Genomic DNA, 25,582 nt, shown 5'->3' with positions numbered 1-25,582 from the left:
TGTCATATGTCAGCAAAACATTTTTAAATGATTTTCTTTCCATTCCTTTTTGAAAGACAGACCATGATGAATCTTAAATTTTTGGAACCATCCATCTGAACTTTTAAATTCTTCAATATCCAATCGATGTGCAAACGATTCAGCCTTAGCTTTTAAAGATTGATCTACGGGAACGTTTTTTGTATGCATCATCATTAGCCATTCCAAAATTACCCTTGTAAGATCCAGATATTTCACCTTTTGTGCTTGAATTCTACCCAGTTCAGCAGCAGATTTCTCTAAACTTTCAATCTTTTTCTAATCTTTCAGAATAGTGAACAGGGTACTCTTAGGAATGCCAAACTGTTTGGCAATGTCAGTCTTGCACACCATTATCTACAGCTTGCAAAATCCTAATTTTCTTCACTTGGCAAAGCTATTTGCTTCCTTGGAGCCATACCAATAAACATACAGTGTAACTGACTTTTAAATTCAGTAACTAAATTCTAGCTAATATTCATTTCCCACTCTTTTCTCACACTGCGAGAAAAGAGTGGGAAATCACAAAATGATTTCTCACTATCAGGCTGCAATTGCTCGATATATTTGAAGTGTTCTGTAATTTTTAAATGCAAATATTGTAATAAGATCGTGAAAATTCAGATTAAGGGGTAGAAATGTATGGTTGTTATAGAGAAATCTTTTTATTTTCAAGGTCGTTATACTGAATGTAAAATAGCATTATGTTAATGAGAAATTGGCTGGGACCAGCCACATCGGAAGTTATAATGTGTTGGGACCTTAAAAAGAGGGTCGCTATAAAGAGTTTTTATAGCAACCCTCTTTTTAACATTTTAAATGCATATAAGCATTTTTTAGATTGCTACAAAATTGTTTTTCCTTTTTACTGTCTTATTTTAATTTTAATTACATTATTTATATGCATATATATGTCCAAACAGGAAGTGAACCTTACTTCATTCAGTGATTAGGACTTGAATTGAGGACTTTTCTCTGCATACTGTGGTGGTCATAATACTATCTGTAGACATTGCAACCTTTATATGGAGTTTCTAAATATTTTGTACAGCGATATACTAATTAATGGTATGTATATGTGCCTCTCTTTTGTCAACATGTATGGAATTCTGCTGTTGTAGCTTAGTGATGTCTTTGTTTTGCATATTTTTCCAAAAGTTCAAGATTATTCTAATGATGCTTTCCCATGTGTATGTTTTTCTGCAGTTTTTCAAAATATCCTAAATTTTTTATGTGCATTAAATTTTCCTTTTCCATGAATTTGAGTAGGTTACAAGTTATAAATTATTGTTTATTAGGGTGAAGAATTCTTTGTTCATATTATTTTGGAAAAAAGAAATTATTTTAGGAATGTGAAGCTTAAAGGAGAATGGAAATTAAAGAAAATTTTGAGGTCAGCTCAGGAAGCCTTAGAACAAGTAAGAGTAACATTGATATTGGAGTTTAAATTTAACAAGTTTTAAATGGTTTAAAAGTTTTAAATGCCAATAGTCAAATGTCCAGTTGAATCTTAGGCAAGGTGGTAAACTTGAGCCACAATCGTATCTGTTGCTCTTCATTGTATTCGATCTTGGATAATTTACGCACAGCGCTTTTAGTGAGCCCATTTCATTAAATAAACATGTTTATTTAATGAAATGAGCAATAGTGTCAATAACATCCACATTGGTAGTGACGATATATGGCTTTCTAATGACCACCAGGAGCTTCTAAGGTAATCTGACAGTGTCAATAGCCAACATTTTTTAGTTTCTGGCAAACATATGTTTCTTGCTCTGCATTCGTGCAATCCACGAAGATGTCTTATGCGACTAATTCTACTATCTCCTCTGCGGCACTGAAGATTGTGTGGTTGTACTTGTTGACAAAATTATTTCCAAGTAGAGTTGTATACCTTTTGGGCAAATGCGATCAGCTTCCTCCCAAGCAAAGAAAAGTGACTCAGTGAGTTACTGCTCATTTGGATCTAATTTAGTGCCATTACTGATTTTGGTTAACACGAGATTACAATGTTCGACTGGCACATAACTTGATTGAGCTCGTAGTATTTGAGGATGCAACCGAGAGTGGAGCCTGTGATATGCTGCTTTATCTGTTTATAGACTGGGGTTATGCGAACCGGAGGCAGCTGATGTAAGTCCCCGGTTAGGAACATGTCTTGCCCACCAAAGCTTGTTTCGACATTTCCAGTTATCTGTTTTAGCCTCGCATCCATTTGCGATAACAGCTCGGCACAGATCATACTGACTGCGTTGAATATTAGCGCCCTGACATACTTAAACAGTGATCTATGTTGTTGCGGGACTTTTAAGATGTCTCAAAGTGGATAGCTTGAGAGCAGTGTGCATAGTTCTGTCTATTGCAACGGCAGCCTTACCAGTTGAAGTGCATGTAATGTAGGCCTTTAAACACCTGTGTGCATTGCTGAAGTGGTTGTATGTTTCCATGTAGAGGCAAATCACAAACTTTTTGTCACAACCAGCTGGGCCGGTCAAGAATATCTTTATTGGTTCGCGATAACAGGCTCCAAATGACATGCACGAGTAGAATCTTCTTGTCATTGGCCATTCTCATTAGGTTATAGGAGTCCTCGTTAGTTGTTAATTTTTCATTGTTTTGCAAATGTCCACATCCGATTCATACAATTTATGCTGTTCTAGTATGAGTTCTTCATTGTTGTCATAGATCTTGACATATTCCTGTTTCCTCATTGCGAAATGGGATGTGCAGCATTACCATCTCGTTCTTGTATTTGAGATACTGAACCATGTCACAGTTTTGATAGCGCAGTGTGTGGATACTGTCATTTTTTTGCAGATCCTGTTAGCTCTGCATGTGTAATTTGTGACAAAAGATGACAGTTACACGATCCAAGTGGTGTGGTCTCTTCTTGTATTTGTCAAACCATTTTCCTTTCCATGGCACACGAATCCTCCACAAGGTTGTTGGATTTTCTAACTCTGTTGCTCGATTGACCAAAAAGCGGGAATGTAAATATTTTCCAATGTAAACTACCACTGCGGAGCTCTCCGACATGGGCTGACATAGCAAGATGGCCTCTTGACTTGTGATCTTGACGTTGTTGAGTATGTTGATGGATAGTTTTCCTGTGATTTCTACAATGTTGAACTTTGGTTGCTCTTCATGATCGTGATCTTTCGCTGTAAATTTCTGATCCCTTGGTTCGTCTTGTTCACATACTCAATGACATACCTGGCACAAGAGTAATCCACCATAGTGAATTGGATGTCGGTGGTTGATTTCAATATGTTACAGAAGAATGGGTTAAATGCATTGTGCCACTTCTCACTTGATTGATGTTTGAGAAATACCTTGGGCTGGTTTATGCCATCTCTGAGCACATCCAGTAGTCAGGAGTTTACATCGTTCACCCTGAAGAAGGCATCAATGTCGGCATAATCGTTATGGGTTGAGCACGCTGAATTCTGATGGGATCCTCCCACTTGTTCAGAATACGAACCTAAGGGGACATAAGTTCAAATTAAGAAAGGATAGATGTAGAATAGATGTGCGGAAATTTGCCTTTAGCCAGCGGGTGGTTAATTGCTGGAACAAACTTCCATCTGTCGTTGTGGAAGTTGATAGGTTAAATAAATTTAAGGAGGAACTGGACAGGCAATTGGAGGGTATGGTGTGATTTTTTTTTTTTTGGCTGATGCTGCATAAGCTCCTACACTTGCTTTCTTGCATCAAGTGCCACTACTACTACTACTACTACTACTACTCTAGATTTTGCCACATCTTGTAGTGAGCAGTGTATTTTACTTTACATCTGTCGTAGGCACGGGCACTAATATAGTGGTTGAGTGACAAGGCATGAATGGTGCTTCAAATAGACACATCTGTCGTTTATCCGGCATTATTTTCTTGTAACACATGAATGTATGTTTGTGAGTTTGAAGCACAAGGGGGGAATGGGCAGGCCAAGTAATACAGATTCATAAACCATGTACTCATGCCTGCACAGAGTCGGACAGATGTTCTAACCTAAGCAGGCCAACATTCACACACAAAGCTCTCATACTGCTGCACTTGTCCCATAATTAGCCACATCAGGGGTGGCAGTCATGGCAGGGACACATTCACTTCCCTGCAAGTGGAGAAGAACTCTCATGCACAGTCTGTTCTGTCTAGTTGTAACATTAGCATTAGTAGGGCTTATGATGCAAGAAAGCAAGTTTCTATAGCATCAGCCTTGTTGCAACTATCAACCACCCGTTAGCTAAAGACGAATTTCTGCATATGTATTCTACAATTGTCTTTCTTCAATTTGAATTTATACATGCCCCCTCATGTGAGTAATCTGAGCAAAAGGAAGAATCCCATTAGCATTGAGTTTGCTCAATCCATTCAAAGCCTTATACACCTTGCAGGTGCTTAGTCTCCAGAGACTGCAATTTGCAGAACTTAAGCATTTCTTGGTAACACCAACCCTTTGTTCCACTCACCAATCTCGTTGCTTGCCCTTCACTGTACTCGTTCCAGCAGCTCTCAATCTTTCCTAAAATGAGGCCTCCAGACCTGTATATAGTATTCAAGGTGTAGCCTGACCATTGCTTTATACAAGGGAACAATCACCCCCTTATCTCTGCTAGCAAAAGTCCTATATATCATTGACAAGACATCATGATCTACTCTTGCAGATTTTTTGCACTGCTCAGAAACTTATATCTGACTGCACAATTACTCCAGGTCTTTTTCATTCTCCACTACCCTGAGTGTAGTACCACCCAGTTGATATGTTACTTTGGGGTTACTGCTACCCATATGCAGTGCTTTATATTTGTCAATGTTAAAACTTCAGTTCCCACCTCTCAGCCCATCTGCTCAACTTTTCCAGATCTTGTTGCAATAGTTTACTGTCATCACTGTCATTAATAAAACTGCTAACCTTCGTATTGTCTGCAAACTTAGATATTAACCCTGATATACCTTCACCAATATCATTGATAAATGCCGAAAACAACAATGGGCCCAACACCAAACCTGGGAGACTCCACTAATAACATTAGTCCATGAAGAGTAGTGTCTATTGATAACCACTCTCTGTCTTCTCCCACTCAACCATCCTTTTATCCATTGTAGCAACTTGCCTTAATGCCATACTGCTCCAATTTGTATAGTAGTCTTGCTTGTGCCACAGTATCAAAAGCTTTCCTAAAATACAAGTATATGATATCAAAATTATTCTTTACATCCATATTCCTTTGTGACCACATAATAGTATCCAATCAGATTTGTCAGACAAGACTTCCCCTTAACAAACCCATGCTGTGTCTGAACAATAACTGTAGTCTTGTCTAGATGATCTGCAACACTTCCTTAACCAGTTATTCCATTATTTTCCCTGGAACGGAAGTTAGACTAACAAGTCTGTAATTACCCGTGTCACCCTTTGATCTCCCTTTGTGAATTGGGGACACATTTGCACATCTCCAGGCCAAGGAAGCTTTCATATTTACTTCCTTTGCTGCCTCCTTTAATATAACTGGATAGATCCCATCCACCCCCAAGTGCTTTCCTTATGTTTAACTTCAGCAATTTTTCCTCCACCTTGCTCTCAGTTATTACAGCATCATTTAGCTCCCTGTTAAGAGTTTGATTAACTTCTGGCATTCCCCTCCTTAAATAACTCCTCATGTGTGAACGTAGATAGAAAATACTCATTCATTTTATCAGCTACCTGGCCATGATCATCAATAGTCAAACCATCAATGAACTCTTTGCTGTTTTTCTTTGCATCCTTTGCCAAAGATTTCTCGTATTCTGCATTTGCCTCCCTAACCTCCTTTGTGAATTGATTACAGACTTGCTTATATCTGCCATAGGCCTCTGTGTCTCCTGATAATTTATATGCATCTCATGCATTTTTCTTCTCTGCCACGACCTGCATTAATTCATGTGATATAAACATGTGGTTTACAGTTGGAGACAATCTTAGAGAAGCCACTTATGCACATTCTCATTCAACACTGCTAACATTCTCATATTCACTCAATATAGCAGACACTGCCTCATTCACACATTATTTCCCACAGGCAAGCTGCTGCAGAAGCAGACATCACTCATATGCCAATTGTTAAGAAGAGAGAAGTCATAATATGGTGTAGAACTGACCAGCTTGGTGTGTGTTATCTGAGTGTCTGCCTTCTAATTTCGAAGACACTCTTGGGCAAATTTAGTAAAAGCTGTGTAGTATTCCTGTAATGTTATGTAAAAGGTTTCTGAGGCAGGCAGGCTGATTTTTGATATTGATAGGTTTTGGGGATTGCCTTAGATTGGACACTCATGATAAGTGCTGTCAATTGTCAGGAGCACTGCAGGTGCAGAGTGGGTCATCACTTAGGTCAAGCTGATGCAGCTTTGCCTTAATGGATCCATGCCAAATCAGGAAAAAGGTGATGAACATCCTGGAAAAAACGGGTGGGAATTTCAGAGAGACCACGACCACACTCTACACCTCGCCTTGGTGGACTGTTCCCAGTTTGTCTGCCACTGCTGAGTTAGCTCAGTGGCAATCATCTTCTTTTCTCTGTTTATATCACTGGTAAGGTCTATGTTATACCTAGATGTTGTGTGGGTATTGCCTTTCTGAGCCTGCAGTAGAGGCCTTGGCATACTATTTCCAGGTCTGGGGGGGGGTACCTGCCAGGACCTGCTAGGCAGGGGTACTCACTGTACAGCAAGCTGTACAGTGGTCAGTGGAATAACTCTTTGTACTATTTCTAATTTCTTTTAATTTCTGTCTATTGCAGTCTTATGGAACCAGATGCCAGTCCCATATGTCATGATGGGAATAAAGACAGCTTTGCATATGAGACATAAGGTTTTCTTTTTAAAACCTTAGGCAGCACTGTTGATGCTGGTGATCATGGTTGCATAATTTCTAATTTTTTTTTGCCTATATGGTTTATGTGAGAAGAAAATGGCATCTTGTTGTCAAAAATTATACCAAGATATTTTAATTCTTGGACCATGCTGATAGAAATGCCATTTATTTTTATAAGTGGTGCTCTTGTAAGAGCTTTTTAGGAGGATAATTTTTGGTTTTATCTGGTGAGTTTTTCAATTTATGGACTTGTGCTCAATTCTGCTGTTAGCTAGGTTTTTCAGTTCTCTATGATTGCATGCCCAGAAAAGACATCCGTGTTTAATAATTCATCTAAAACTATTGTCCAGAAATGGACCCAGGACTGGACCCTGTGGGCAGCCTTTTTCCACAGGTATGGATATTTTGTGAAATCTTGTTCTGGCTATTACTTGCCTATTGTTGAGGTAGTTGCAGATGATGTTATAGAGGTTTCTTGGTAAGCCTTGTATTGCCTTCTGGAGAATGCTGGGCCCACTGCAGAGTGTTGAAGGCACCAGCAAAATCAACAGAGATGGCTAGCATATATTTTTCCTCAGTACTTTTTACTGCATATGCTGCATTGCATCCTTGGTGGAGTGGCCAGGTTTAAAGCCATATTGTTTGTCTAAACACAGCTGCTTGCTGATAGCGATCAAGTAACAGGCACAGTATAAGTGCCTGCTACTTCATCGTAATTGACCAGCACAGGTAGCAGAGCTATGGGCCAATAAGACCTGGGCTCAGTGGCAGCTCTTCAGGGTTTTTCAGTATTAGCTGCAAAATTGCTGTTTCAGGGAGGCAGTGGTTGTACAGTTACAGTAGGTGGTCAGGGAAGGCAGTGAAAAATATTTTTTACAACCTCCATTTCTGATAAATCAAGTCCTGGGAATTTGTTGTTTTGTATATGGTCCAGTGCAGCCGTTACTTCATCATGGGAGAATAGAGGTTCAGTTTTTGTAGTTAGGTAGGTCTGTTTGTCCTTGCAGATTTCTTACTGTGTAGGGGACAAGGCTTGGTGTTCAGCAGGAAATAGCACATTTAGTATATTAGGGTGTCCACCCAGGTGTGGGTTTGGAGAACCATCTGTGGTTGTAATTGTGTTAACCACTTTGCCTGGAGAAAGCTTGTTGGTGACAATCCGGTATATGACTCCCCAGGGGTCGGTCGTCCCATCCAACTGTTTCCAGGATTCCCTTTTTCTGCACTTGATGAGCAGTGTAATTATTTCTGAGGGTCCTGTAGGCTTCCCTCCAAGCATTCACCCCATTTTCAGGCCAGGTCGCCCTTTGGAAGTTTTTTCTTCCCATGTGGATCCTGTGCTGAAGGTTCTCCAGCTCTGGGGAACCACCAGGGGATTGCATTTATTTTAGGATTCTGAGATGTTTGCTGATTAAACAGAGTCAAATACCATTTACTTCAGTTGTAAGGGTTTGCTGGAAGGTATCTGTCTGATTTTTTGATGTTGTACCTTGCTGTGTTAAAGTATAGAGGGGAGGCCTCCTGTTGATGAACAAAGTTGAAGGTAATGGCTCTATGATCAGAAGTGATTCAGGCTTCCTAGACATGCCAGTTGGTTATTTTATGAGCTATGGAGGCAGTGGCTAAAGTTACATTAATATTTGTTTCCCACATGGTTGAACTAAAGTTAGACAGATTGTGTGGGCAGTTAAGGACCATAAGAGATGTGCTAGCAACGAATTCCTCCATAGATCATTGTGAGTATCAGTACAGGCTGCAGTCAGACTGTGTCAGAGTCTGGATTGGCAATTGGCATGCAGTGCAACAGAAATCTCTGACCTGGGATTGTCAGAGCAGTTTGAAGGTAGTGAGGATAAGGGTGGGGGTAATGTCTTCCCATAATCTGCAGTAAACCAAGATAAACCATAATTCTTAATCTTTTTAGCTCTTAATTTATGCTTTCTACAGTGTCAGCTCTATTGTCTACAGGCCAGAGGTGTGAACAATGTGTACCCAGGTCTCTCAAAATCAGTTTGTTATATGGAAATTTTCTTGATTATACGGAATATATTTTCAATGTAATGACCAGGGGAATATAAAAAAAAAATTACTAAATATAAAAATTCGCTATATGGAAGTTCGTTAAAGAGAGATCCAACTATATTTTAAGAAAATGTTATAAAAAAAAAAGTGAAGTGCAGCCGTTATCAACCCACTGCAGGATGGAAGCCTCCTCAACAATTCATGTTGAGGAAAATGGACCATAATCTGCCACGCTGGTCCAGTGCAGGTTGACAGATCGACCGTATTCAGCAGTCAGGGGCTTGAACCCCGGTCTAACTCAAAGAGCGTATGCTACTGCACTCCCGCTCCTGCCCACTTGGCTACGGAGGCCTTAGAAAATGTTATATGCAGTATTAAATATTGAACAATGGGTCTGTTAAGTTTAATCTATTTACAAAATGCTTATCTGATAACAAAACATTTATTTTGTCATTTTTTGCCTTTTATATTTCTCATATATTTCTTTTATATTTTTCTTGTCTCCTATACGAGATTCCAACAGTAGTCTGTCAACATATTTGGACTCCATCCCCTGTATCTTTTTTCCATTTGAGAAATATCTTGGTGAAACCTTTCACCATGTTCATCAGAGACTGCTCCCACATTTTCAGGAAAAAAAAGTCTAAATGGGAATGCAGGAAATGAAGCTTTAACAACATGTTGCATCCCAACTCGCTGTATGCAAAAATTAGTTCATCCACAATTTCACTGTAATTTTGTGATTTCTCATTGCCTAAAAATGTTCTGGCAGACATTTTTGAATGCCTTCCAGGCTCCTATTTCTGTAGCATTTAATATTTTAGTCAATTCCTCATCTTGGAATAGCAGTTTTGAGGACCTACAAAAATTCTCTCTTTTATTTTGGCCTCACTGATTTGAGGAAATGTTTGCCTCAAACTAGAAAATCCTTCTCATTTTCTGTCCATTGCTTTTACAAATATTTTTATCAAACCTAGCTTGATGTGCAATGGAGGTAAATAAATTTTTGACTTATCCACCAAAGGAGAATGTGCTACTTTTTTTTGGCTTGGTGTAGTTTTTGAATGGCCTGGCCATTTTTTTATCCTATAGTGGCAATCCTTCACTCGGCTGTCCCACTCGCATAAAAACCAGCAGTATTTAGTGTATCCACCTTGCACCCCAGTCAGAAAAGCTACCACTTTTAGGTTGGCACTGATATTCCATTTATATTCTTGGTAGCATATTTTTTGCAAAAGAACCTCTAGGTTGTATGTTTCCTTCATGTGAACTGCATGGACCGATGGTATAGATGGATACTTATTTCCATTATGGAGTAAAACTGCTTTCAGACTGACCTTGGATGAATCAATGAAAAAGCCTCCACGGCTTGGGGTTTAGCACCAGCATTGTATCACCATGATGAACTGGCTTTAGAGCAGAAGGTATGTTGGAATACTCTACTTTATGCTTGAATTTCCCAGAAAAACCAGAAATATTGGTCATGCAAAAGTAAAAATTGTTTGTGGTCTTGTAGTTCCTGCCATATCACCAAAACAGCAAAAGGCATTGATTTATGACTACCTCTAAGCCAGCCTGTTAATATTATCCTTGAACACGAGTTACAGGAAATCTTTGGGGCCCATAGCTTATCTTGATCTCCAAACTTACATCCAAAATAGAGTTCATAGGCTTTTTTCATAAGTTGTTTTAATATCCCTTCACTGCAAATGTAGCAAAAGCTATAGGCTTATTTCAGCAAGAACACAATATCTTTCATGTATGGTTGAGGTCCCTGCACATAAGAACACCATTAAGATTGTAGATTTTTATTTAGAATTTTAATTGTAGATTGTAGATTTCAATTTAATACAGTTCACGATTTAAATTTAAATACAGTTCACAATTTAAATACAGTTCACAATTTAAATACAGTTCACAATTTAAATTAATGCACACAAACCTTGTTTACAAACCCAGATTCACTAAAACATTTGTTCATTTTGTTCACCACTCACTCTCTGAAACACTTTTCGAAATATGAAAATGCTTACATTTTCAGCATATTTGATAAAAGCTTTTAAGGTATCACTGTTTTGTATTCAGGCAGAACCTTGATCAGGAATAAGAGCCCCAATTGTGAAAGGGAAACTCTTAAAATCATTATATAAGAGACAGTCAAACAATAAATGATTCCAATTTTCTGTGCTGTCACAAATACTTAAATTTGTACTTGAGAGACTAAATTTAAAAAGTTTCTCATTAAAAGAGTCGTGTCCTCTTAAAAAGAAAGATGTATATTCATAACAAACCATTTTTGATTGGATTTATAAAGAAAGAAAGTTACTTCCGGAAAGTATACTCTTGTAACTGATCCAAGTTTTATAGTATCACATCTAGTCTGCCATATATTTATTAATTCATTATAACATCTTAATTTTCTCTTTTAACATCTTGCTGAACTTCTAGGCTTATCCCTAAGATCTCAATTGGGATCTGCTTTTGAGTATGTTAATCCTTGAAAAAATCAAATGAAAATTCAAAGGAAGTGCTGCCGCCAAAACCTGCAATTCTGGAGTCGAAACAATACAACAAGGTTTTAAAATAACCAACCATAGATTTTTGTGTAGAAGCTAATTTGTTATGAAATCAGACTATAATCACTCTATGGTACCATGCCCCAGCAGCATAGGCCACCATAGGGAAGAAAACCTCTTTATAGCAAATTTGAATTGTTCTTCAGGACAATCCCCATTCAGTTCTTGAAACCCTTACTATGGCTTACATAAAATTCTTAATTTTTGTGTGTGTATAATTCAAAGTGCAGCAAAAAATTTAATTTGCTGTTCATGAAAATTCCTAAGTACTATACTTCTTTTTCCTAAGTACCGTACAACTTCCTGTACAACAGGAAGTTGTGCACCATTTATCTTTATCTGAGGAGGTCAATCACTATCCAGTTTTGAACCAAAATGTACCATTTTGGTATTAGTGGTACTAATAGTGAGTTTGTTAGCAAATGCCTAGGATGACAAATCTGCCACAACAACATTAGGAATAAATTATAGATTTCATTGTGACTGTCTGTCAATAAAAAGGTTTTTTATTTATTTATTTATTAAAGTAGGCAGTCCCAGCCACCTATTTACAGTACTGTATGGTTTTCAGATATATCTGCATACCCAAACACAAGTCACACTCTATGCTCATATGAGCATATAGAATACTCACAGAACCTGTCCATCCAGCTGCTGTTCAGATGTAAGTCAAAGATCAACATTCCAATGCACCACAAGGAGATGCAACAAGGAACATGGAGATAGTGGTAATTCATCCCTTAGAGTATCCTGATCATGAGAGAAGACAGATATGATATCCCAGTAGGAGTGAGAAGATCGTGTAGGGAAATTTGGGTAATACGCACCACTAGGAGATGCATAGCTATAATGGCCATTCTACTCTCAGTAGCTTTAACCTACATCAGGCAGGCACAGAGCTCCTACATATGAGTCACACAACTAGCTGACATTGACAAGGGCATACAAGAGAAGAAGACATGAAGTCATAGCACATGCCATCTATTAAAAATCCGGACAGAGAATGCTTGAAAGGCCTCGAAAGTGTCCTTAATGGCTATAAGCTGTTCTTCACATCTAGGTTCCAAGGCTGGCAAAGTTGAAACTGTTTCCACAAAGTCCTTCTTGAGGTCCTCATATTCTTGACACATATAGTTATGTTCCCAGATTTCCATACTCCCACAAATGCAGTGCATACGTTCACAGATACATTCACCAAGTGCTCGAGGATTGCACCCACACTTTCAGCCCATGTTATAATGATGTAGCCATTCTTTTTGATTGAGTATGTCACATTTCCAGTGGGGATTTTCAGTTTATTAGTGCAAAGCTTATATACCAGCCCCCAAGGGTCTATTTCCACTCATTCAAACAAGTTCTTTCCATGATTTAAATTTTTCCTTTGCCACTGTTCTTTTCGACCACTGATATTCCAATCTGAGTTACTGCTGATGGTCACTTCTCCAATCTCTTGATACTTTCTTGCTCAATTTTGATCTCACCATAATTTTGTTAATTCATTTGTCCACCATTTAACAGTTGCACACTTATTCTGACATCACCTTATTGATGCTTGAGATGCCTGATACATCCAAGTTTTCATCTGTTTCACAGCTTCCACTCCAACTAGCTCACTGAAGATGTCATTGCTGGAATCTGAGCTAATGCGGCGGAGTCATTGTTGAATTTATTCCAATCCGTTGAGTGCAATGAAAAAACATTGCAGTTGTCGAGGTATGAGGTCCCTGCTACTTTGGTTAAGTTCATGTTTATAAGAAATTTGATCACCGTGATTGCTCAACACCCAATCTGGCTCCACAGGCCATTCCTGAAGCCAACTGAAACATTGAAATGTATCGAGTGTGGTGCCAACATTGGACTCTCGATTAACTGTCCAAAAGATAGTATCTGGTGATGGTCTTATGGAGAAATCCCAGTGATTCATCAGCTCTTTTAGCATACATCCTCTGTTTTCAGTTGACTGATTCGCCAAAGCTTATTCTTAGAATTGCTATCCATGCAAAAGATAACCTTTTCCCCCTTAAGATATTCCAATAAGCTATCTATTGAGATGGGGAATAATGTCATCGTTATGTCTGTAGTATACACATATTAAGTAAAATTTCTTTTTCATTTTCCACACAGACATAGACCCCACAGACCATACAAAAGAAGTCCAGCACTGTTACTGTCAGATCAATGAAAAGGACCTGGGGGTAATTGTGCAGGCAGATATGAAGTTTTCTGAGCAGTGCAGATGGGCTGCAAGAGTAGCTCATGGTGTCTTGTCAATGATATATAAGAATTTTTCTAGCAGGAATAAGGAGGTGATTATTCCCTTGTATAAGGCAATGGTCAGGCCACACCTTGAGTACTGTATACAGGTCTGGAGGCCTCATTTTAAAGGCTTCAGTTTTGCAAATTACAGTGTCTGGAGACTAGGCACCTGCAAGGCTATCTGATTGAGGTGTATAAGGCCTTGTATGGTTTTAGCATGCTCAGTGCTGATGAGATTCTTCCTCTTGCTCAGAATAATCGCCTGAGAGGGCATAAATTCAAATTGAGGAAAGACACTTGTAGGATAATGTGCAATAGTTTGCCTTTAGCCAACGGGTGGTTTATTGCTGGAACAAACTTCCATCTGTCATTGAAGTTGACAGCTTAAACAGATTCAAGGCAGAACTAGCAAACATTTGGAGTGGGTGGATGAGTGAAATGAGAAGGGGATGTATGTATGTATTTGTTTGTTTTTTGGCTGATGCTATATAAGCTTGCTTTCTTGCATCATGTGCCTTTGCTAATGCTACCTTAAAAACATTAATCACAGAAGCCTTGAATGCATATATACCAAAAAATAAATACTCCACGAGGGGGATTCCAAGTTGGATGAATAATGAAGTTGCCAGATTACACGAGCAGAAAAAGACGGCATGGAAAAGTTACAGAGCAGTAAAAAGTACAGAAGCGTATAACAGCTACATATTGATCTGTAATAGTGCCACAGAAAAGGTTAGGCTGGCAAAGAGAGCAAAGAGGGGGGATAAGGATTTCTTCACATATATAAATGCAAAAAAGAGAAGAACAAACCAGATTGGACCCTTATGTAATGGACATGGGACAGTATTAAATACCCCAGCTGAAGTTGCAGATGAACTCAACAGTTACTTTGCATAGATATTTATAGAAGAAAAACCCCTTTACATCAATGAGAAATTATGGGAGTGAAGTTGAAAAAAATGTAATTAACGATGTTGAAAATAATGTAATTAACGATGTTGAAATTTCACATGTTTATTTAATAAAAAAACTTTTGAGCCTGCGGGCTACTGCGGCTCCTGGGGTTGATGACATATACCCTATAATCTTAAGGAGGTGGCAAGTGAGTGCATTATTATTATTAACCAGTGAGGCTAATTATGCAAGCATCATTGGATTGGAAAAGTGCCAATGTGTCTCCAATATATAAGGGCCGTTCTAAGAGTGAAGCGGGAAATTACCAGCCGGTTAGTCTAACTTCAGTAGTAGGGAAAATCATGGAGACAGTGATCAAATTTGGAATTCAGGATTCATTTAGAAAGAAATGGAATTGTGAAGGATACTCAGCTGGTTTTGTAAAGGAAAAATCATGTTTAACTAATCTGGTTAGCTATTTTGACAGAATCACTCAAGAGCTGGACTATGGCAATAATTTCGACATTGTTTATTTGGATTTTAGGCGAAGCATTTGACTCAGTCCCACATGAGCAGTTACTTTATAAGCTGGAACAGGTTGGAATCACAAGGAAAATCCTTAGATGGATAGCTGGATGGCTTCCAGGGCAGGAGGCAGAGGGTTGTGATAAATGGTTATTCCTCAGATTGGGTTGATGTAAGAAGTGGGGTTCTCCAAGGATCAGTATTAGGACCACTGTTGTTTTGATTTTCATAAATGACATTGATGACGGGATAGAGGACGTGATGTCTACATTTGCAGATGATGTAAAGATTGGTAGCATAGTTAATGATTGCCGCCATGCAGAACTTCTTACACTGAGCATGCTAAAACCATACAAGGCCTTATACACCTCAATCAGATCGCCTTCAGGGATGGTTAGAAAAATGGCAGCTATGCTTTAATCCATCAAAGTGTAAGGTATTGCACCTGGGGAACAGTAACCCCAAAATAACTTATACAATTGGAGGAGTTGAACTAAAGCCGGTAGTGAAGGAAAGGGACTTGGGTGTTACGATACCGTCAGACTTTAAGTTCTCTGAGCATTGTAGACAGGTTGCAAGGAGAAGTCCCATGGTGTCCCGTCGATGATGTATCGAACAATTGCTAGTAGAGATAAGGACGTCATGATCCCATTGTATAAGGCTATTGTTAGACCGCACTTTGGAATACTGTGTTCAGGTATGGAGACCGCACCTAAAGAAAAACATTGTGCTTCTTAAAGGGTCCAGAGACTGGTAACTCACCTGGTGAGGTTGGCAAAAGCTCATCCATATGAGGAAAGACTTCGAATATGTGGATTACAGAGCTTGGAAACTAGACACCTTAGAGGAGACTTGATTGAGGTGTTTAAGACTCTGAGAGGCATAAGCAAAATGAATGAGGATGAAATTTTCACGGTTATAAATGATTCTAGAACAAGGGGGCCATAATTTCCAAGTTACAGGGGGGAGATGTTTAGACTGGATTGCAGGAAATTTTATTTTAACCAGCGAGTTATAAATTTATGGAATAAGTTGCCTACACAGGTGGTAGAGGCTGACAGTTGGGGAAAATTCAAAGGTCAGCTGGAGTAGGGAAACGTTTCGGTTATCCATTTCCTTTTCTCTTATTTATTAATTATTATTATTTTTTTTTTTCTTCTTATTATTTTATTTTATTTATTTTTTTTTTTTGTTATTATTATTATTATTTTTTTTTTGGCTGTTGCAGCATAAGCTTCCTTGCACCATGTGGCCATTAATAATACTAATACTATTTTATTATATATTTTCTTAATTGAGCTGTATTGATTGTAGTACCAATCAACCTCTGCAGTAGGTCAATGTCTGTGTCTCTGATAATTTATCCTTGTGTACCTGCCTCTTAAGGTTGGAAAGTTTGGAAGACCACCATGAACATGTTCTAGATGAAACTGTTTTCTTTATAGTGGATTTATAAGTAGCCTTAATCATAGAAATTTAAATCTTTTCAGCTAGTTCAGAAGCAGTACAGTTGAAAACCTAATCTCACTATTAGGGAAATTCATTGAAATGGATACCTAAAAGAAATCCCAGCTAATATTATTTATAGAAAACCTTACAAATTCTGCAGATACACACAAATCAGAAGGTACTAACACATTCTTAATAACTGAAAAAGTAATTACTCAATGGTCACTGGTAGTCCAATCTGAAATCATTTTCCAATCCACAGGATGAGTACCAAAGTTAGAGTTGGATAAGGTAATATCTATATTAATTTACCATGATTCTCTATTACATCTTCACAGAAAAACATTACTTTTGATGTATGCTGCAAAAATCGGCAGTCTTCCCTCTCACCCTTGTTGGAGATGTCTGTACAATACTGAATGCGAGTCATTTTATAACAATAAACCTAATGAAAACCGACCCACTCCACTTAGATTTAAGGAACTGACTCAATCATGGAATATAGAAATCGGTAATATATTTCAGGACACGACACCACCAGATCCACCCTGGACAAATATCTGTGCAATATATGATGACTACTTTCAACAGTGGGGAAAGAACACCCTGTCTCCTACCAATATCGCACAGTTAAATGCAACTTACACTCTTTCTAATTCAAACGCACGTGAAATCTATACAAACGGATCAAAAACTGAGACCCAAGTAGGTGCTGCAGCAATCATCCTGTCATTCAGCACTTCTGTCTCATTGCCAGTAGAATGGAGTATCTTCACTGCTGAGCTCTATGCTATAAACTTAGCTCTGGATCACATGCTTTAATATACACTGACTCACTCAGTGCTGTCTCTGCCATAAATATTAATACCAACTCCTCTCACCCTGTAATAAAACAAATCGATTTTAAATTACTTGTGTGTAATGACTCAAACCAAACTGTGACATTCTGCTGGATCCCAGGGCATTCTGGGATTACAGGAAATGAAAAAGCAGATCTTGCAGCCAAACAACTAGATACTGCATTCTACTGGCAATGAGACAGAAGTGCTGAATGACAGGATGATTGCTGCAGTACCTACTTGGCACATAATTTCAAGTTACGGGGGAGATGTTTAGACTGGATTGCAGGAGATTTTATTGTAACCAGCGAGTTATAAATTTATGGAATAAGTTGCCTACACAGGTGGTAGAGGCTGACAGTTTGGGGAAATTCAAAGGTCAGCTGGAGGAGGGAAACATTTCGGTTATCCATTTCCTTTTCTCTTATTTATTAATTATTATTTTTTTTTCCTTATTATTATTTTTTTTCTTATTATTATTATTTTATTTATTTTTTCTTTTTTGTTATTATTATTATTATTTTTTTTTTGGCTGTTGCAGCATAAGCTTCCTTGCACCATGTGGCCATTACTAATACTATTTTATTATATATTTTCTTAATTGAGCTGTATTGATTGTAATACCAATCAACCTCTGCAGTAGGTCAATGTCTGTGTCTCTGATAATTTATCCTTGTGTACCTGCCTCTTAAGGTTGGAAAGTTTGGAAGACCACCATGAACATGTTCTAGATGAAACTGTTTTCTTTTTAGTGGATTTATAAGTAGCCTTAATCATAGAAATTTAAATCTTTTCAGCTAGTTCAGAAGCAGTACAGTTGAAAACCTAATCTCACTATTAGGGAAATTCATTGAAATGGATACCTAAAAGAAATCCCAGCTAATATTATTTATAGAAAACCTTACAAATTCTGCAGATACACACAAATCAGAAGGTACTAACATATTCTTAATAACTGAAAACATAATTACTCAATGGTCACTGGTAGTCCAATCTGAAATCATTTTCCAATCCACAGGATGAGTACCAAAGTTAGATTTGGATAAGGTAATATCAATATTAATTTACCCAGAATTGACTAGAGGGTGAAGTCAAAAAACTTGGTCTATTAATAACCAGCAGATTGTGGCTCATTGTAAACTCCTCTAATAATTGACCATGAATATCCAATGAAGCATTGTACCATAAAGGCGATTTTGCATTAGCACCCATTGTAATTATCACATTCTAAATAACTGAGTATTGAATTAAGATGATCTGAAGGAGGGCAGTAAACTGAGAACAAATAAAATGACAAAGTTGAAAATGTTATCTGGACACACACAAGTATTACAAAGACCATTTGCTACTGTTACATCCAGGTTATTTTTCATTATAACTGTGCACATCTTTGGATTTATTGTAACTGGCTGGATGTATCTGATAGTTGAACCATAATGAGCAACTTGTGATTTGTGATTTGAGTGCACCTTTGCGATGGATCGATAGTCTTCTTCTGGAATGATATAATAGTCTTCTAGATTGATATATCTGTTGCATTTTCCTGCTGAAACCCTAATGTCGTCAGCTACCGTTCTTGATCTTTGACCAATTATTTGCATCATACTTTGTTTTCATGCAATAGTAATTGGTTATAGTGCTCATTATTATCTGCAATCAAAGTGATGTTTTCATCATTGGCAACCTCTTTCGTGCCTGTTCCTAATCTCTTTTGTATTTAGGATGTACAGAGTGTTGATATTCTCTTTTCATTCTCCTGCAGTTTATACAGCAAGCCAGTTCCTCCCTGTGTAGACACTCCACAAAGATGTGCCCACTGTGAGCACACTGTCCACGTGAAAGTGGACTCATGACTGCAATGTGTTGTTTGTCCACATCCAAGGCATAAATAACATTTAGTAAGAATGTGAACTCTTTCTGAACTTTGAGAACTAAATGATATTAACAGTCTATTCATTGAGGAAATACATCTATACAGCTTAGGTAAGAAATATTGATGGTGTGGTCATAGATGTTGTGGGCATACCGTGGGAGAGACAGAAGTGAAGTCCTCTACGGATAACCTTCAGATCCAGGGGAAGAACTCCAGCAAGGATTTGGACGGCTGGAGTAATCACTGTGCTGCAGCAGACCCTAGTGATTGTCAAAAGGATACACCTTTGGATACTTTCTAGTTTTTTATGGTTTCTGAGAATGGTAGTCTTGGGAAACCAAACTCCTGCTCCATACATTGACTGGAAGAAAAATTGACTTGTAGGGGAGCAAAAGGGTACAACAATTTAGGCCTCAGTATCTCCTGCAAATGTGAGATATTATAGACATGCAATTTCTTACTTTAGTATGTAGGTAGGCTAGATGGGGATGGAAATTCAGTTTCGAGTCCAAGACAATGCCAAGATGCTTAATTTCTGTGACTAGTTTGGTAGTTTTTCCTGCTAATTTGATTTAGGGAATCTTGTGGTCTTTAGAGTGCCTTTTAAAAGTATAGATTCTGACTTTGTTGGGGAAATTGAGAGCATATGAAAGTCCACCCAGTCCTGAAGGTGTAAGGCACAGTTTGCTGAGACTTCGAGAGATGCTCTGGAGTCAGCAGCAAGGATTAGGATAAGGTCATCGGCATAGGCTTGTGCTGTGACCAGGCCTAGATCCATGTTGAGTAGCTCATTAAGCACAATGTTCCACAGGAAGGACCAGAAGAGAGCTCTGGGGGCACACCCCCTGACCCAACAAGTGACACTGCTGTAGGTAGTGATGACTTGAATTCTTCTGTTGGTTAGGTAATTGCTGAGGCATTTGTAGAGGTTTGATGGGAAGCCAGCCTGCCGAAGGCACCTAAGGATGCTGGGCCACCAGAGCTTATTAAAAGCCCCAACAAAATCCACTGAGATGATGAGGAGGTATTTATTTGTAGAGTTGGTGGCAGCTATTATTATGCGGTGGAGGGCATCTTCAGCTCATCTACCTGGATGGAACCCGTATTGGCTTTCAGCTTTAAGACCTGCATTCATGTAGTGTTGATCTACTCCGATGAGGAGGAGTCTTTCAAGAAGTTGGCTGACAGTAGAGAGCAAAGCAATCAGACTGTAGGAGTGGGTTCTTCTGGAGGTTTCTTTGGGTTTTTAATAAGACATTAGTGATTTTCCATTCATCTGGAAAGACACCATTCCTCTGGTGTCTTGACATTTATTGAACATATCAAGGAAAATATTTGGATTTACTTCCGTGGCTTTTTTCAGAATTTCAAGTTCAATGTGGTCGGGGCCAGGACATTTGTTATCTTTGATTATGGCTAGGGACTGCTGCAGTTCTTCGATAGTGAAGGGCTGCTCATCTTGGGCTATGTCAAGGTATCATTGTGATGGCAGATCTCCAATTGGTCAGGTGATCTGATGTTCCCCAATGGTGGGAACAGGGCATCCAGAATGTTACTTATTGACTCGTGCCAAGTGGTTGTCATTGTACCCTGTGGGGTTAGGGTGGAGTTAACCACCTCCCCTCTAGGGAGTTTATTAGTAGTGATTTTATACACCACTCCCCAGGGGTCAGTATTTCCTGTGACAAGATTCTTCCACGAGGTCCACTTCCAAGAATGAATGAAGGCTGTATACTGATTCCTAATATTTCTGTAATTATTTCTAAGCAGCAGCTCTACTTCAGTCATCGGCCAGGAGGTATGGACCTGCTGGATGGCCTTTCTAGTATTATGGTGCAGGCAGGTCAGCTCCAGGCACCACCAAGGCACAGCTCCAGTGCAAGGATTCTTTTACTTAATTGCAGCTTTTGATGCTTGGATGACGGCTTTTGTGATTTTCTTTTGTTGTTGATTTGGTTCAATTGTTGTTAGATCCTGGACAAAGGCAGGATTTTGAAAGGAGTTCTATAGTGGGGTGTTAAATAGATTCCAGTTGGCTTTTTGAATGGTGTACCGGTTGTCTTGCTGTCGAGTTTGGGGAGAAATGTGTGCAGATCTAGAAATATGAAAGGTTATCACTCTATGGTCTGAGGTTACCCAAGCCTTTTTAACCCTCCAGTCACTGATTTTACTGGAGATTGAACATGTTGCTATGGTGATATCTGTGTTCACCTCGCAGAGGATACTTAAGAAGGTTGAGAGATTGTTGGGTCTGTTTAGAATATGGAAAGTAGAGGATGTAAGGTAATCATACAGCTGCCTGCCATTATGGGTACCTGAGCAGTCTTCCATGGAGCCATGCCATTTGGTGGACTGACAGTTGATATCAGTACCAACAATGATTTTTTCCTGTTGGGTAGGGAGTCAACTACCATCCAGAAGTGTGTGTGCATAGTGTTAGGATCGGGTGCCACCAGTGGTTTCCCACATCTGTGCTGTATGTATGCTGTGAAGAAATACAGTACTATTATTAATGCCAGAAAAGTGTTCTGTGTTGAGTTGGGTTCTGTTTTATTCTGGCATTTGGCTGCAGGGCACCTGGTGGAACCCCATTTGCCACACATGCCACTAGGAGGGGAGGTAGCCAGGCAACCCATTATTCTCTGGCTTGTCTCCGCCGGGGTTGCCTGAGCTTCCTGGATGGAGACAAAAAAAAATAATAAGTAAAAAAAAATGAAATAAAAAAATAATAAAAATAAAGTAGTAAAAAAAGTTGGAACATCACTTCCCTCTCTCAGTACTTTTTTTTTTTTTTTCCCTTTTGGCTGATGCTACATAAATTTGCTTTCTTGGATCATTTGCCATTACTACTACTACTACATCTCTACTACTCACTGTAATAAAAAGATAATGGACCTTGCAACTGAAAGATAATGCACCCATCCCCTTTTTCCTATGTGGAACTAAGGAGGAGTAAGGACCATAGGTAACCTCCTGACACCACGCCTGAACGGAAAGGCTCAGAAGATTTAACCTGCCTTGTATTTATAGTTAAATTGCTGTGATAGGCACAATTTGGCCCTAGTTGCCCTTGTGCCAATAAACTTCCATTTAAACCAACCAACCAACCATTTATAGTTAAAACTGTAAATGCAAGGCAGCAATACAAACTTCTAAAATTAGCAATTGCAATAGTGCTTCCAGACATCACAACAGCAAAAGGGATTGAAAATGTCACCTGATCCTCACCTGTACCAACCTTTTCATATCACCAGAAGCTATGGTACCTCTGTTGCCTACATGCTCCAAAAAGTATATCAGCTAATTATGCTGCACAGTGCAGTCACGATTTTTCTCTTGTCCATTTGCAAAGCTCTCCCTGCATCTTTCTCTACGTTTGAGCCACCATTTAACTTTCAATGGAACCTTCCATGCAAGATGAAATGTTCCAAATCAAATACAGACATCCATTGCAGACTGTGGCACAACATCTGTCCCACTCCAGTTGTTGTGTTACACTAGTTCAGGATTATGTGCCTCAAATTACTGTCTCTTCTGCACCACCCCAGGGACTCTGGAACACATATACCTGACCTGTCTTGTGAACAAAAAAATAATTGGGTAGGCATTGGATGCTGCAAGGCTTGCTTGCAGCATCCAATGTCCACACTTGGAAGGACTGCTGGTACCTGCTTCTCTCTGAACAGACAACACATGCCATGTCTAACTTCTTATTCATTGCTGCTAAGGCCATCATTTACAACTTCTACTTGAAATACACAAGAAGCAGGGACAATGTGCATCCTGTTGACACATCAGCATAAGAGATCACACGGAGCCTATGGAGGAAGTTTCAGAGCAGAATTCTGTTAGAATTCTACCATCACAGACTTGGTTTAAATTATTCTCAACAGAAAATGGAACAGTGCAAGTTACCTCTTCACCATTATCAAAGAGGTCATCACATTCAACATGTGATCTTAAGAAAAGGCTGATCCAAATGCCAAGAAACTGTCTTAATAATTTCCTGAATTGGAAATGTTCTCTTCAGAGTTACTTTATTTTATCTTGATTGTTCATAAAATGTAAATGGATTATTATATTTGAAAAATGTATTTACTATTCATATTTAACCATCTTTTTAAAATTAAATTTAATTTAAAAATATGCATAAATTAAAAAATATATATGTCTGTCTACCTGAGCTTGCTTCCCATAGATCATTTGCTACCATTAAAACTAATACCTAAAGTTCTAATTGTAAATGATAAGTAGTTTTATTTGCATTCTAAACATTTTGAAGTCATTTGGAAATTTTTGACTGGATATTTTAAATATTTCTAGTGTGAAACCTGCACATCACTATGTATGCTTCTTTTTGAACTGCAGAATATTGTGGTAAGTAATAGCAGTAATTTATTTTTATATAATATGCTACTCAGGATGATTTGGTGATATGATATATATTATATATCGCTTCTTGTGGTTTAGAGAAATTGTTATTATAAAGAATGCACATAAATCGAGAAATCCTATAACAGTGTACAAATTAGCTCTGCAGCAGCAAATGTCTCTCATGTATGACTCTTAGGAATAAAACATGCCTCTTTTACTTGGCACTTTATGATTCTTCATGTCATCACACGACCCATAGGAAATGTACTCAACAACATTGTTGCTGAACTGATGACAAAGGTATGTTCTTTTCACAAGTGCAACCGGGTTCTTGATGAGTTCTTTGTGCAGAATCACACCTGTCTTTCCATGTGCCATGATTGTTAGCAAAAAATTCCTAGGGCATAAACTGGTTGACAACATGCAGAATGATAACATTAAGCACGTGGACTGGATGTTTTTTTTTTTTCTCATGATCTTTAATATGTGGGTTGCACTTGAGACACAAGGTGGCATTGATAAGTTGTCTACTTGACTGAAAATAATTTCATAGAATGTTGAATTTTTATTTTATTAAGACATCTTTATATTTTATATGTAATATACAGTAGATACCCCAGTACCTTTGAGAAATTTTGGATGCTTAAAAATCAAGTAATATGAAGTTGTCTCATATGGGTCATGTCAGGTTTCTACAAATGGAGAAGCGTTTATGTTAATAATTTGTTAATGTTACTGGGAAAAATTAATCTTGTTTTTTATATAGTGAGTATAATGCATAGATTGTTTTGTATATAATTGCTACTAATTTTTGTTGTGCGGTGTTTTGTAGAACAAATCCAGGTAAACTGTTTTGCATTTTTCAACTTTTATAGTCTCACAGTAGTTGAAAATTGATATTATGTGCCTTTGTTTTTAATAGAGCTGCAATTATGTTCTGGAATCACATAAATCCAGTTTATTAATACAATCATTTTCATACAATAGTTACTTAATCATTAAATATTAAGATAACTGATAACAGTATCTTTAATTTTATGAAATACATTAATATAAATATTCATTCATTTTTTGACAAAAACAGATTTTCCATACTTCACCATTTCATTATGCCAAAATATACAAAATTGGGCAGCATTGGCTATGCCCTCAAAGCACATTTTGTAATATTAACTTAGAAATTGGTCATTACATTTACTGACTTCCCAACTGGATTGAAGTTGATTTTTACTTGAGTATATACATATATATTTGTAAAAGAATAAGAGAAGTTTACCTCAATATGATACGTAGAACACTTCTGTAAGATACTCTCTAGAAATTAAAACGAAAACAATTTAAAAAATCGAAAAACTTACATTACAGTCAAAAATAATTAAAAATCAATTTGAACACAATTAAAAATCAATTTAAATGAAATTAAAAATTAACGAAAAAATTGCAAAACGATTTTCCTTCCTGAAGCTGACATTGCTTTTCAACTGTATGTCGTGATCACAGGAATGAAAATTACTGAATAACATAAAAGAAACGCAACTTCCTAAATTGAATACTCATGAAAGTTCAGCTTTATGTGAACTTCGGGAAAATAAAGACATTATTATTCAGAGGGCAGATAAAGGGGATACAGTGGTAATACTCAATAAATCTGATTACGTTAATAAGTTAGATTCAGTTGTATAAGATACCTCCACATATCTTGAAGTAGACCTGGCACTATTTACCAATTTGATCAATCAGTACAATAAAACGTTAACCATGTATCGAAAAAATGACTACATTACTATGGCTCAGTTAAAGGAATTGAAGGTCAGAACATACAATATTCCTGCACTCTTCGGTCAGGTAAAATTACATAAGACTGGATTGCCTATGTGGCCTATTGTTTCCTACAGAAACTTGGCAT

General features: G+C 37.9%; 1 protein-coding gene across 1 annotated transcript in view; it reads left to right on the top strand.

Annotated features, from left to right (window-relative positions):
• Positions 1 to 1,327: 1,327 nt before the first annotated feature.
• The window catches only part of Fancl (E3 ubiquitin-protein ligase Fancl), a 202,065-nt gene continuing 177,810 nt past the window's right edge, over positions 1,328 to 25,582 (top strand). Inside the window, exons 1-2 of the mRNA XM_090375427.1 lie at positions 1,328 to 1,436; positions 23,626 to 23,679. Of these exons, the coding sequence (XP_090231553.1) occupies positions 23,650 to 23,679 (30 nt within the window). The 5' untranslated portion in view covers positions 1,328 to 1,436; positions 23,626 to 23,649. The remainder of the gene's footprint in view (positions 1,437 to 23,625; positions 23,680 to 25,582) is intronic.

This window comes from Mastigoproctus giganteus, chromosome 6 (assembly GCF_048544385.1).
Source record: "Mastigoproctus giganteus isolate SK-2022 chromosome 6, ASM4854438v1, whole genome shotgun sequence".
Taxonomy (NCBI): Eukaryota; Metazoa; Arthropoda; class Arachnida; order Uropygi; family Thelyphonidae; genus Mastigoproctus; species Mastigoproctus giganteus.
This window is presented reverse-complemented; position numbering and strand designations above follow the sequence as displayed.